The sequence below is a fragment of the Ochotona princeps genome, chromosome 28 (assembly GCF_030435755.1).
Source record: "Ochotona princeps isolate mOchPri1 chromosome 28, mOchPri1.hap1, whole genome shotgun sequence".
Lineage (NCBI taxonomy): Eukaryota > Metazoa > Chordata > Mammalia > Lagomorpha > Ochotonidae > Ochotona > Ochotona princeps.
Genome location: NC_080859.1, coordinates 10799161 through 10813107, shown reverse-complemented (window position 1 = coordinate 10813107; position 13947 = coordinate 10799161). Strand labels below are relative to the sequence as shown.

General features: G+C 39.9%; 1 protein-coding gene across 12 annotated transcripts in view; it reads left to right on the top strand.

The window, feature by feature from the left end:
• MCTP1 (multiple C2 and transmembrane domain containing 1) overlaps positions 1–13947 on the top strand; it is a 425601-nt gene that overhangs the window by 272174 nt on the left and 139480 nt on the right. For 10 of the 12 annotated variants that reach the window (XM_058656258.1, XM_058656260.1, XM_058656255.1 and 7 more), the window contains 5 exons: positions 5805–5907; positions 7679–7781; positions 8111–8212; positions 8602–8676; positions 10652–10771. In XM_058656258.1, the coding sequence (XP_058512241.1) occupies positions 5805–5907; positions 7679–7781; positions 8111–8212; positions 8602–8676; positions 10652–10771 (503 nt within the window). The remainder of the gene's footprint in view (positions 1–5804; positions 5908–7678; positions 7782–8110; positions 8213–8601; positions 8677–10651; positions 10772–13947) is intronic. The other 2 variants (XM_058656254.1, XM_058656259.1) reach the window with 2 other exon arrangements.

Below are 13947 nucleotides of genomic sequence, written 5' to 3'. Positions count from 1 at the left end.
TTCCAGATCTCTCAAGTGGGTGCAGGGGCCAAGGCCCTTGGCCATCTTCTGCTACCTTCCCAGGCCACAAGCAGGGAGCTGGAGAATCCATGTGGGATGCTGATGCCTTAAGCAGAGTGTTAGCCTAATAAACCACTGAATCAGTCCCCAAAGAATCTCTTTCTAATGTTTTTTTTTGGGGGGGGGGGGAGATTTTTTTCCCCTGTTCAAAATCCTTGGGATTGGGTCTGGCTTGGTGGCCTAGTGACTTATGTCCTTGCCTTGCTCATGCCGGGATTCCATATGAGCACCGGTTCTAATCCTGGAAGCTCTTCTCATCCCGCTCCCTGCTTGTAACCTAGGAAAGCAGTCAAAGACAGCAGCTTTGGGACCCTGCAGCCGTGTGGAAGACCTGCAGGAAGTTCCTGGCTCCTGACTTCGGATCGGCACAGCACCGGCCATTGCGGACACTTGGGGAGGGAATCATCAGACGGAAGATCTTGCTCTGTCTCTCCTCCTCTCTGTATATCTGACTTCACAATATAAATAAATCTTAAAAACAAATCCTTGGGATGAGAATAGGAATACACCCTGATATTAAACAAGATTAATGTTTTTAAGTACCTGTTTTTCAGTAGTTTTTGGGCACGTAACTAGGTTTTTTAATGTTCAAAAATCTTATTAAAGGGACACATGAGGGAAGCTGAATATTCCTGATCATAAATTGTGAATGTCTACTTTTCTATGGTTGTCCTTCTAAAAGTGCTGAGGGACTGATGTCAGTGAGGCACAATCCTTAGCATGTGTGTCAGCCATGCAAGGAGAAGATGTACACTTCCCCTTCCATTTCCTGTTCTATACAATGATGTGCTTCCTGCCCGCCCCCCTGCTCTGTCTCCTGTACTTACCTTTATTACAGCACTGCATTCTAATTGTCTGTTACCCCTCACTAAATTGTGTGCCCTGAGAATAAGACCATGTGTCTTAATCACACTTATAATTCCAGGAGACACTTAATAAGTAATGAAGGCTTCAAAAGATGCTGTTCTTTCTCTCTAGAAAAATGTCATGTTCTCAAAGAAGGCTGAGGTGATTATAACTGTTCCAGGAGTTAAAGCAGTTCACTCCATAGTGCCCACTCTCATCCAGTGCTGTCCCCATCCCCATCTAACAATGGTCAGAACACCTGCATCCCACACCAGGGTACCTGGGTTCCAGCCCCTGCTCCAGCGCCTGACTCCAGCTTCCTGCTAATGCAGCCCCTTGGAGGCAATGATGATGTCTCAGGTAGATGGGTTGTTAGGACCACAATGCAGTCACTTGTGGGGTGATCCAGTGGAGGGCACCCCTCCTCGCTTCTCCACCATCTGTCTTCCATCCAAGCCACTTGTGTTGCCGCAGTGTGTTGCATTGCTAAGGAGGGAAATGGATACTTCACGATCAAACTGATGGGAATTGAGAGAGAGCAGGTTGGTAGACACAGGTCTGCTTGAGTGACAGGAACAAAAGAGGATGTCATGTGTGTTCCCATATGTTCAGTGGGTTCTTCAAATCAAGTAATCAGAAATGAGACACACGTCACCCCTGGCTGCTACTTTTATTCTTTGCACTTCTAGCTGTATGATCTGCTAATGACAGGGCAGCCTCCAGCCCCTCTGGCATATGGACCACCAGCAACCCCATCGCTCAGGTACTGTGAGTAAGCACTGCAGCGCACACAGGGACCCAGTGGAAAGATAAAAGGATGAAAGGAAGGAATAATTAAGAAGATAATTAGTGGTTAGTCCCATCACTAGTATTTCTGATTGTTTTTGTTTGGTTAAGTGGCAGATAATCAGAGCTGCAAAATCCAGATACTAAAAGGCAGTCATTTAAGGCATTATTTAGCCAACCAGATAAAGCATATTAACATGTGTGGCCACTGCTGAAAAACAACCAGTTTCTGCTTTTCAGTGGGAAGTTTAGAGAATTTGACATTGTGAATTTACTATCATTTTGGGCAAAATTATTGTTAATTTTTGATTGATCTAAACTTGTGGCAGAAGAATACCTTCTAAATTACTGAAAGATGACAGAGCACACAAAGAAGTGATGTTGGCATTTACCGGTAACCATAAAACACTAAGACAAATACAAATTGGGTATAAAATTGCATACTCTCTCCTTACCTAAAATTTCTTCCACCAGATATTAGAAACATCCGGTGTGAGCACTTTGCAGAAGGTTTAGTGCCCCCACAAGTAAAGAACAGGCTTGGGACTAGTGCAATAGCGTAGTGGCTAAAGTCCTCGCCTTGCATGCACTGGGATCCCATATGAGCACTGGTTCGTATCCTGGCTGCTCTACTTCCCTTCCAGCTCCCTGCTTGTAGCCTGGGAAAATAGTAGAGGATGGCCTTGGTACCTTGCACCCACATGGAAGACCTAGAAGATTTTCGTGACTCCTGGGTTTGAATCAGTTCAGTGCTGGCCATTGTAGCCACTTGAAGAGTGAACCAGCAGATGGAAGATCTTGCTCTCTGTCTCTTCTCTCTATAAATCTTTCTAAAAATAAATAAATAACATTAAAAAAAAGAACAGGGTCAGCTAAGCTCCGTGGATTGTTTTGCATATTCAAAGAGCAATATTGGGGCACATCAGATTGTTCAGTATCAATAGCTACAGATTCTGTTGATTCTGCTTTCAGATTGAGAAGCAACCCCCTTTTTTTTTTTTACCACCTATATCATTGCAAAAGCCTCCTGATGCTGCTTCTTGCCTCTCCCATGGCTCGCTCACTCGCTCTCCCCTTCTCTCTTAATTTTACTTCTTTTTATTATCATTTTATGATACAGTTCCATAGGCCCTGGGATTTCCTATATCCCCTCCCCAATTCCCTCCTCCCTCACTGAATTCCCCTATATCATTACTATGATATAGTTCTTCATACACAATCATATGTCCATTATTGCAGGCATGGACAGTGGCAGAGAGTCCAGCATCATATTGTCAAGATATAGTAAGCAGTTTCCTTGGGAGTCCATCTTTGGAAGTGGAGATGCATACTGCATTGCATCCTCACATCTGGATATGATAGTCTCCATTTACACAGTTACTATACATCCCCTTCAATGAAAAGCCACAATACAAAATCAACAAGAAGAAAAATAGAAATTTACAATGCCATGAAGTTAAATTACATGCTGCTAGATTTGATAGTCCCCATTACAGTTACTGAACATCCCCTTAAATGAAAAGCCACAAACAAAATAACAGGAAGAAAAAAGGAATGAACAACACCATGAAGTTAAATAACATGCTACCGAATGACTAATATGTCGCTGAAGAAATAAAAAAATCAAGAACCTTGTTGAAGAAACTGATGCTACTGTATGATCTATGAATCACTGAAGAATTTAATCAGAAAGTGTTTTGAAGAGATGAAACTAACCAAAAAAATCAAAATCCATGAGATACAGTTTTTGCTGATCTTTGTTGGTGAAATGTATCTCCTGTAGGCAACAAATAGATGAACTTTGTTTTTTTCTACCAATCTATGACATTTGATTGATGAGTTTAAACCATTTACGTTCAGGGTGAACACAAATAGGCAGTAATTTGGTCCTATCATTTTCCTCTCTCTCTCTCATGCTCCAACTAGTAACCATCAGAACGTTGTATGCCTGAGCTCAGATCCTTCCAGAAAATTTCCCCTGCTGTTCAGAGTGAAAGCCCTGCCTCACTTCTCACACCTGCCTCTTTCTTCACCCCACCCCATTCCTCTACTCTCCCAGGCTCCCTGAGTGTTGCTATAGAACCACCAGGATCAGCAGCTGCTCTGGTCTTTCCACCATCACTCTCACGGGGCAACCCAAGGTTCATTGCCTCACCTCCTTCCTTCCTTCGCCTGCATTGTCCCTGTCTGTGTGAGCAGGTCTGTTCTGCCTGTGTGAACATTCCCTGTAGGTAACAGCGCTCTTCCTTTCTGCTCTCATGAGTGTCACCTTGTAAAATATGGCAAATTGTCTCCGTGAATGCCGGAACACCCCATGAGATGGAGGATATTGGTTTTAGTTGTTTTGTGTAGTACTGATTTTCCCACACATGTAATACAGTCTGGCTTATGGAAAGCAACCTGTATTTGCTAAATGCATAAACCTGTTGTCAAAACATTGCCTAGTTTTTCCTGTATGTGTGTGTGTGGTCTACTAGCTAGTGAGATATGGCACCCTTACCGGGAAAGGTCTTACTTAGAGGTTTCTATTTAACTTGCTTTGAAAAATTGTTCCACTCTGTTTTTTCTACTTACATCTGAATTCTGTGGGGAAAAAAGTTGCCGGTATGGCAAAGAAAGCCTATTATAAGGGGTTTTTATGAACAACATAGTCCTTTTTTGAACATTATTTTCCATGGCATATGTAAGTTGGAAATGAAAATGACAACTGTTGGGCAAGAGGGATTAAGAAGGTAAGAAAAGAAAAAGAGAACAGAGACTAAAGTGGAAGTAAAGTTTTAGCTAGACTTTGAAGATTCTAGCTTTGTATTCCTTACTGAAAATTCTTTCAAAGTCTCCCAATTGAGAAGGTTATCCTGATATTAAATTATGCAATTCTTCAGGGGTATATGAGGCCCTCATGAACTAAAGCACACATATTAAATATTTTAATATAAAATTAATAAATTAAAGTTGAGTCCAAGTTTGTCTAGCTCCTTTGAAGGATTACAGTATGGAAAGTAAATACACTATTGGGTAGGAATACATAACATCTGTGTTGGTGATGGCTAATAAATTCCTTCCCATTAAAATTTAATTGAAAATCTTCAGTGATATTTAAGCTTTCGCAGAAGTGTAAACTACTGTGGCTACAATTCACAATGCATTTAAAACAATTATTCTTTATCATTAAAGTTAATAATATGCACATTAACCTCTTATGTGGTCTAAATCAATATTGTAGTTTAAAAGATATGACCTCTGGACAGCTTTGTCTAAATATTGATTTCATTGTCATTTGTATAAGGGATCAAACAAATTACATGCTGCGCTAATATCATTAATGCCGCCCCTGCAGAGCCTCTGACTCTCTGAGTTCTTACGATACAGGACATGACATTACAGAAGTATCGAGGACATCAGGAAACATAATTGCCAACTGGACAGGATGTGACAGTGGCAGAGCCAGGTCTGCGTAAACAGACAATAACTTACAGATTGTTTATGTTCAGTGGACAGAAGAAGGAAAAAAACTGAGCTTTTTAATATGCAGATTGGTTGTTGATGTTAAGCACCTCAGAGGGTCTAATTTACCTTCTGGTGATTCCGTATATGTCTGAAGGAAAAATAACTCAAATTTAGTCTGATTCAGTGTGGTAAATTCTGCAGTAGATTGGTTTTCTCAAAATAAACTTGCTTGGAAACTCTGTTACAAGTTCCCTAGACTCAGAGACTGGGAAATATGTCCAGCCATGTGCATGAATTAAACATTTCCAGTGGTCATTGTCAAGTTAGATGAAAACCGATAAGAGCAATAAAGTCCTATTTTGTTTCCTCTTCATTGGCAATGATAGTGTTGTTTTTGTTTTTAAAAATTTTACAAGTTGAAATGCCAGCTATCTAATTCACCTTTTTTGGATCCTAAATGACTATGAATCATCATGATTGCTAACATTGTCAAATAACATCTAACTCCTTGTTGATTTTTTTTTTAAGTTTTAAAATTACATTCTCCCCTTTTGTTCACTGGACCACTATTTTGAGGGACGGGGGAGGAGGAAGAGATAAAGCCATAAAGTGTGCCCTGTGGGTACTTTTTATACTAAAAAACACACCTCCCAAATCTCTCCTAGGTAAAAGTGACCCATTTTGTGTGGTGGAGCTGAATAACGACAGGCTGCTGACACATACTGTCTACAAGAATCTCAATCCCGAGTGGAACAAAGTCTTCACATTGTAAGTGGCCGTGGCCGTGGCTTCATCTCACAGATGGTGTTCAGTTACGTTTCTCGTTGAGACTGTGTGTGTGTCCCCACACGTGTGTGGTGTGTTCCTCATCGTGTCACAGCCCTGCATCTGGTCTGCCTTCACTCCTAGGGATGTATCTCCTAACCTCTTCCCTTCCGGAGAGAGAAATCTGGGGATGCCCTGTGTCTTTGTTCTGTGCTTTTCCATGATTTGAGCAGGGGCTTTGCGCCCATCAACTGCCTGGCCATACTGCTTCTTCCTTTTATACTTTCTATTGAAATCCGTCTCCCACCACATTGACATGGAGGGGACAAAGCTCTATTTGTTCCATTGCTGAAATCAGCAAACAACCCCGGACAGGGATTCAGCAGGTGCTTTGCTTGGGCTTTGTTTCATTTTAGCACAGTAAAAAATATTAAGCATTGTTCCAGAGATCCAGACACCCTTTGAGTTCATGTTTCTTTTGTTTTTGAAGAGTTTTGTAAGCCTTCCATCACTCCTTGTAACAGCTACAGATACTACCTTAAAAGTATCCCCCAGAATTGGTTTCTTTAAGCCGGGCTTAAGAAATGAACTCAGAACAAAGGAAAACTCTCCAAGCGGGAAGACTTGTTAAAAGTTTTTTTTAATAACATAATTCTATTTTGTGTGTGTGTGTGTGTGTAAGAAGAACTACTAAACTCCTCATTAATTCTTTGTAATGCCTCAGTTTAAGAGCCAGTAATTAATCAGCTTTCATTATCTCACTGCTTTAATATTAAGAAATGTCCCATATTTATAAGAGATTAAAGCATGGTCAGGAGACCTGCACTGCTAAGGGAGCTCCGGAGAGTGTTTTTCTGTACTGTGCGTAACTGAATGAATAGGTTTGATTATTGTCAAAGCCATTAATTGTGTGCTGATAGGCCTCTTCTCACACGTGATGGTGGCTTGTCAGTAATGAATAAATTCAACGATGTTTGGTTTTTTTTTTTTCTGGTATGTTTGTTTTCTCTTAATTCATGTTTTCTTGGTAAACAATTTGATCAAAGAATAACTGCTTCCAACAATTTACACTTATTTTTTTTTTTGAGAGACAAAAATATGAAAGGCTCAAACAGTTGTTTATTAGCATAGATTTTCTCTGGACCGTAAGGGAAGCTACCTAATCTCTCAATTTCAGGGTGGTACAGTAGCTGTGAATGTTACAGTTTCCTTCATTCTGTTTTCTTTGTTTGTTCATTTTTATGGTAAACCTAGTGGAAATGAAGCCAATGTTTCGGTGAGAGCTGTAAATAAAAAAGGAGATGTCCTGTTATTATAAAAAGAAAGGACAGTTATTATATATATAATAATAAAATAATCATATATATATATATATATTAGTCCTGCTGATACCAAACCTGGTGGTAACAAGAAAACAGAAACCATTGTCATCATGTTAAGAAAAATTGTTGAAAAAAAAAGCCAATGCCATTTATTGATATTTTTGTAATAACATTCTGTGCCCATCCAGACCAAAAAAAAATTATATTTCCTAAACCAATTACAGCTTGACATTACAATATTGTTCAAAGTTGTAGGGAACAGAACCTTCCTTTTGGGCGACTATGTTGCATTCTGGGAAAATTCTGTCAGCTACCAAGCTACCCTGTGCATGTGTGTATGCAAATAACACAGAGAAACGCACACACACACAGTCAGCTGGAGCCATTCAAATTCTCCAACCCCTTGTAGTCCACTGATGAAATATTTTTCCTCCCATATGCTTATTCTGCAGCAATATTAAAGATATCCATTCCGTTCTTGAAGTGACAGTTTATGATGAAGATCGGGACCGAAGTGCCGACTTTCTGGGCAAAGTTGCTATCCCGTTGCTCTGTGTAAGTTTTATCCACCAGACAAACTGTTCGGCGTTGCTTTTGCTCAAGGAAAAAAAAAAGCCCTCAGTTCTGTGTCTGTCATTTCTCAACCAAGGTCTGTAATAAGAACACTAAAAATTTTAACATACTCAATTCACGGCCATGTTGAATCCCATGATAGTTAATTTTTCCTGACAGACTTGATCGTGGTAATGAACAGGTACTTGTCAAAATTGCCACAGTTGTTTTGGGTTTTCTGTCAGTTTCAGCAGCTGGGGGTCAAAGGTCACCGAGGGAGTGTATTCAGTGGAGACTGAGAGACAGACGGCTGTCATGTCCTTTTCCCGCAGATTCAAAATGGTGAACAGAAAGCCTACGTCTTGAAAAACAAGCAGCTGACAGGGCCAACAAAAGGGGTCATCTATCTTGAAATAGATGTGATTTTTAATGCTGTAAGTCTTAACTTTGGCTTTTTTGTACTGCTAAAGAGTTCAGTTTCATGAAAGCTTTTGTTCCTGATTTGTAGAGAATTTCTGTCATTCCTCGTTTTCTCTAAACCTTGATGTGTCTTGGAGATAGCGCTTCTGCCACCGCCCGGCACATCCACACTGTGTGTGCGAGCTGGCCACAGGCGCTGTGGTCGCCGGTGCCCCGGCCCTGCTGCTCTGCCGGCATTCCGAAGGGCGAATGCGTGCATGCGCAACTGTCGACATTTATATTTTATGAGCACAGGAGCCAAGACTTTGAAAACTATAGAAATGATTGCAAATTGAACTGCGTGAAAAGCTTGTAAACATTTGTACTCTATTAATCCATAACAGACACATGTGTTGATGTGTAGGTGAAAGCCAGTTTACGGACATTAATACCCAAAGAACAGAAGTACATTGAAGAGGAAAACAGACTCTCTAAACAGGTAATAAAAAGAAAAGAAAAAAAAAGTCAAGATGACTCCCTCTGGGAAAGCCTGAGTATAAAACATCGAAGTAAAATCAGATACACTACGGAGGTAGGAGGGGGGGAAGGCGGTGGGATTTTTGATCATCTACTGATTGAAAATGGCAATTTCTTGCTTTTTCCCCTTTGTTTCTCTCTACTCTCTTCTTTCCTTTCTTCCCAAGATCAAACAAGGACAACACTAAACTCATAAACTGGAGGGGGCAGTGCTCAGAAGGGAAAGGGGATACTGTAGGGGCTGTGTATAATGGATATGTGGTTCATGCATTAGCAACAGAGTGGTCATTTGGAACAGAAAATACAATTTGATTGCCATGGAATGTGTAAATGAGAATGCCAAAAGCTGAGGTTCCAATCTACATGCAGACCACCCACAGGTACACTGCAGGTGTGTGGAAAGCGAACACTGGAGAGCTCCTCCCGCTAATCCAGCTCACGGGGCCCCCATCTAAGGGGAACCTTCCTGTTAATTAGATTTTGACCATGATCTTTGAGAAGTGAACTTTTATTGGCCTTTTTAGCAGAGCAAATAAAAAATCTGGAAATCTGAGATTTTGTTTCCTATGATGAAGAATTTTTCATTTAAACTCAGTATCCATCATGATCATTTTAAATTAGATTTGATCTCAAAGTGAGGAATTACTAAATGATCCCTCTTTAAAAATCATGGACAGCCAATTAACAGAGCTAAACTCGTGTGTATTTATAACACATTGGAAGTTTATTGGACCGATTTGCACCTTGAAATACTTAATGATTTTCTGTGACATTAGAGACCTAAAAATATTCTTTTGGTTTTCTCCTAACAAATTCATCATGACCAGTGATATTTTAAGGCAGCGCATGAATTAAAATTGTAATATTTGTCCCAATAGAAATATAGGTTATATACGTATGTCTATGATTAGAGAGAAAAACAGTAAAAGTAGCTTTCAAAGGCACATGATCAGAACAAAGAAGGGAAAAAAATGGGGCATTCTTTATTTTGCCTGAGAGAAATTTCAGTTTTAGTAACTTGTTAAACTGGTATGCACATATGTGTGTCTATATTAATCCATATCTATTCTGATATGATTGGACCTCGGTAAACACTAATTATCTAGTGCTGTAAAAAAGCAAAATAGCATTGAAATATGAACTTAAAAGGAGAAAAATATTATCCTGCATATATATTATTATAGTATCAAGTAATACATGTTTGTAATTTTTGAGCCATTCTCCATTACATGGACTCTTCTTTGTACAGCTGAGGTCATGTTATAGTTTTAAAGTGGAAATTGCATCCATTCTTATATACCTTTTTTAAGAGAAGATTTTTGTAGAACATTTGTTCACACAAAACTTTCTCCAGTTTCAGAAGTATGGAAAATAATGAGAAAACATAGATTCAGTTTCAAGTGGAAGACAGAGAATGAATGATAGAAAGAACGGCAGATACCAGGCTAAAAGGGTGACAAAGCTTTGTTTTCTAGAATAAAGCAACAATACTCGACCAGCTTCTAAGATCCTAAATAAAAACACCCCAAGTTATCTATTTTAATTTGAGATCTGTTGGCATTAAGACATTTAGTGAATATGAAGACCACAATGTGGTAAGCATCTGCAATTAATAAATTTTCATAGTGTGAGTCGCAAAATAGAAATTCAAATCTATTGGTGATGTTTTCTCAAGAACAAAAGGTAGCCCAACCTATATTCGTCCTATTTTTAAAATATGTATTTTGGTAAGAAGTTATGCTTCGAAGTCAGTTCTATCTGATTTCTCCAGGAATACTGCATTTCCTTTAGCTTGTGAGGCAAAGTGTGTGGGGTGTCTTGCACCTTTATGTACTTGCTGAATCCTTTGTAAAGCACAGTAAACTTGAAGCATTTGTCAAGGTACCTGATGGCTTGCAGCCCTGCGAATTCTGATTACAGTTGCGTTTCCCTTACAGCTCCTACTAAGAAACTTTATCAGAATGAAACGCTGTGTCATGGTGCTTGTGAATGCCGCGTACTACGTGAATAGTTGCTTTGACTGGGATTCACCCCCGAGGAGTCTCGCTGCTTTTGTGGTATGATCACACTGTATGACTTACATTGTTATTCATTAAATGCAGTCATTGGGGCTACGTGTTTCTGTGGCTATAGTAACAGTTCCGTTGATGTGGCCATTTAAAAACTCCTATTTTAAGACTTGACTGGACAGATTTGCCGTGGGCAGGGACCTGATGGATTGTACAAGGTCTGAATCCAAGAATACATCTCCCTCCCCTCAGATTTCCGGAACGCGAGCCATCTCAGCCAATGTATAATTTTCCCCCTGACAGTTAAAAAGTGAAATTTTTGCATATTGCATAATTCCAAAATGCCAATAGGAAGGCCAGGAAAACGCCTGAGTATGAGATATAAGAACAGCCATTGTCTTGACAGTCCTCGGTTTGATTTTATGCTTTCCTTGTTATTTTGTCAAGTTATGAAAATCCTTGACAATAGAAGGCCCATTGGTTGTGCTCTAATACGTGAATCGGTTATCAGTGGATGGACATATTTAGCAGATGTTTTGTTCTATCTAAGGTTTTCCCTTTTTAAAGTCACCAGTGAGGCGATGATAGGGTCAAATAGCCCTCTGTGTTCCACTTACAACCTTTTACTCTGATCATTTAAAAACTCATAATGAAATCTAATGGCAGAGTGGGAAAATCAAAACAAACAAACAAACAAATAACACTTTCCCATTAGCTTTTGCTGGAATTTTCTGTTCTTACGTTATTGTTGCTTATGGAGGATTTTAGTTGGAAGTTTCGTGGGAGTCCTCCTTTTGAAATCCTTTATTTTATTTTTTGTGTGTGTGAGAATATGAGGACCTTATGTTTCCTGAGAGTTGCCAGTTTAGTAAAATCCAACTTTATCATGGGCTCTTCCAAGAAGAGCCTTAATTACTAACAAATCAACCTTTTTTAGTATTACCATTCAAATGAGGGGTTGCACAGCTGTTTGGTCTTTGGAGTTCTATCTTCCTCTCCAGCCTTGTATGGAGACTTTCTTTAATGGCTGAGCACAGAAACAAAGAGTGTGCATGTCCCTTTGTGTTGTAAGTTACCAGAAAGTTAGGCAGCCTTCTTCCCATAGACATGCTGTTGTCTCCTTAAAGAAAGCACTTGTCATTATTGTTAAGTTGTAGGGAAAAACTCCTTCTCTCAATGGTCTTTTAGTTACCCTGTCACATAAGAAGTTTATCGGCGTATTCTAACAGCAACTTTATTCGGATATTTTTTCTCCCTGGCATAAGACATTTTGACATTCGTGAGAAAAAATGATGCTGAGTTTCTGGGTCTATATTATATCATTACTTCCAGAATCTATAGGGCCTTAGAATAGCAGTAAAATTCCACGACAAAGGTCACACTGCCATTTTTGATTCACTCTTTCCAAAGACATTCTCCACAGCTGTTTGCAAAAGCCAAAAGCAGGGCAGTGTACAAAAGCCTGTCATTTCTTCAGGAATATTCGTTTTGAGTTCTTTAACATGACTGGCGTGTGCACCTTCCTCTAATCTCTGTCTTCTGGAAGACACACATGTCAATGTCAAGTGAGTTCAAGATGGCAGCCTTCCTTCAAAATTCCCTTGTTCTTAAAAAAAAAAAAAAATCAAATACCAGAATTCCGGGAAACTTAGGTCCATGTACATGGTATTTCTCGAGCGACTTCACTGTAAGACAAACCCCACTACTAAGGCAGAAATGTGCCTCTTTCTTAGCAGGTGGCCACATTCGTCCTGTTATACACAGTTGAATGTGGGAGGCTTATATAAAAGAGGAGCAGATGTAGGATAAGGGTCCACAGAATCTCATGGTAAAAACAGACCCCCAGCTACAAAGTACACACACAGGAGGAAAAAAGATAGTATGGAGTGTTTCCTTGGAGAAAAGTACAGAGTTACTTGCTACTGAATGAGATTTAACAATGAATAATACAGCCCAAAGGCCTTGCTGTAGATCTGGACCAGGAGCTGATGAAGGTGTGAAGTTGCTTCTTGCCCTGAGCCTTTAGTGGCACCTGCACTTGGCGCCTCAAGCCAACAGCTGCCTGAGTCTGTGGAGGAATCAGTCCAGCTGAACACATCTCTTTTTTGGAGAAATTCATTCTTGAATGAAGCCAGATAAATAATAGTTTATTATAATAAAGGTAGTTATTAAATCATAATAGACATAACTTAAAGCTATTGTGTGATTTTTCCCGGAGTTTCCTTTTGGATTTTAAACTCTTTCATAATTCTTAGTCAATCATCTGTTTCAACCTGAAATTCTGACATATGAAGGTGCTTATGTAATCATCACAACAATATTTATTAGTTGTTTAACATATGCCAGGGAACTGCTTCTTGTGCATTCACGATTTTCATGTCCCTAAAACTCTTCTGAGACAGATTCTGATATTTTCCCAGTACACAAAGGAAGAAACTTCAGCACAGAGAAGTTAATTCTTGCCCAGGGCCACACAGCACACATCAGTTCCTCTGTAAAAGGAGTTTTTAAAATATATGTCTTATAATTTTAGTATCAAATCAGTACAGATAAAGGCTACTGGGGAACTTTTATTCATCTCACAGATGCGAAATGATGCATTTTAAAACTGAAGGTTTCAAAGTTTCTCCCCGTGTACATAGAGCCTTCGGGGGCAAGTTACTGAAGAGAACTCCGCCATTTGGAAGAGCGTGTGAGAAGCACCCCATTGCTATACACATGTTGTACCCATCATTCCCTCTTGAGCCTCATTATTCTATTATATATAATTATATAATATATGATATATATTATTATTATTATAATATTGGTTGCACTTGGCCCACTTTTTATAATTGCAGCTGCCTGATACAGCCATGCCTTTGTATCATTGCACACCTTGGGGTTTTTTTTGGTTTTTTTTGTTTTTTAAGATTTATTCAGTTTATTACAAAGTCAGATATACAGAGAGGAGGAGAGGCAGAGAGGAAGATCTTCCGTCCGATGATTCACTCCCCAAGTGCCGCAACGAGCCGGTGCGCCGATCCGAAGCCGGGAACCAGGAACCTCTTCCAGGTCTCCCACGCGGGTGCAGGGTCCCAAAGCTTTGGGCCGTCCTCGACTGCTTTCCCAGGCCACAAGCAGGGAGCTGGATGGGAAGTGGAGCTTCCGGGATTAGAACCGGCGCCCATATGGGATCCCGGGGCTTTCAAGGCGAGGACTTTAGCCGCTAGGCCACGCCGCCG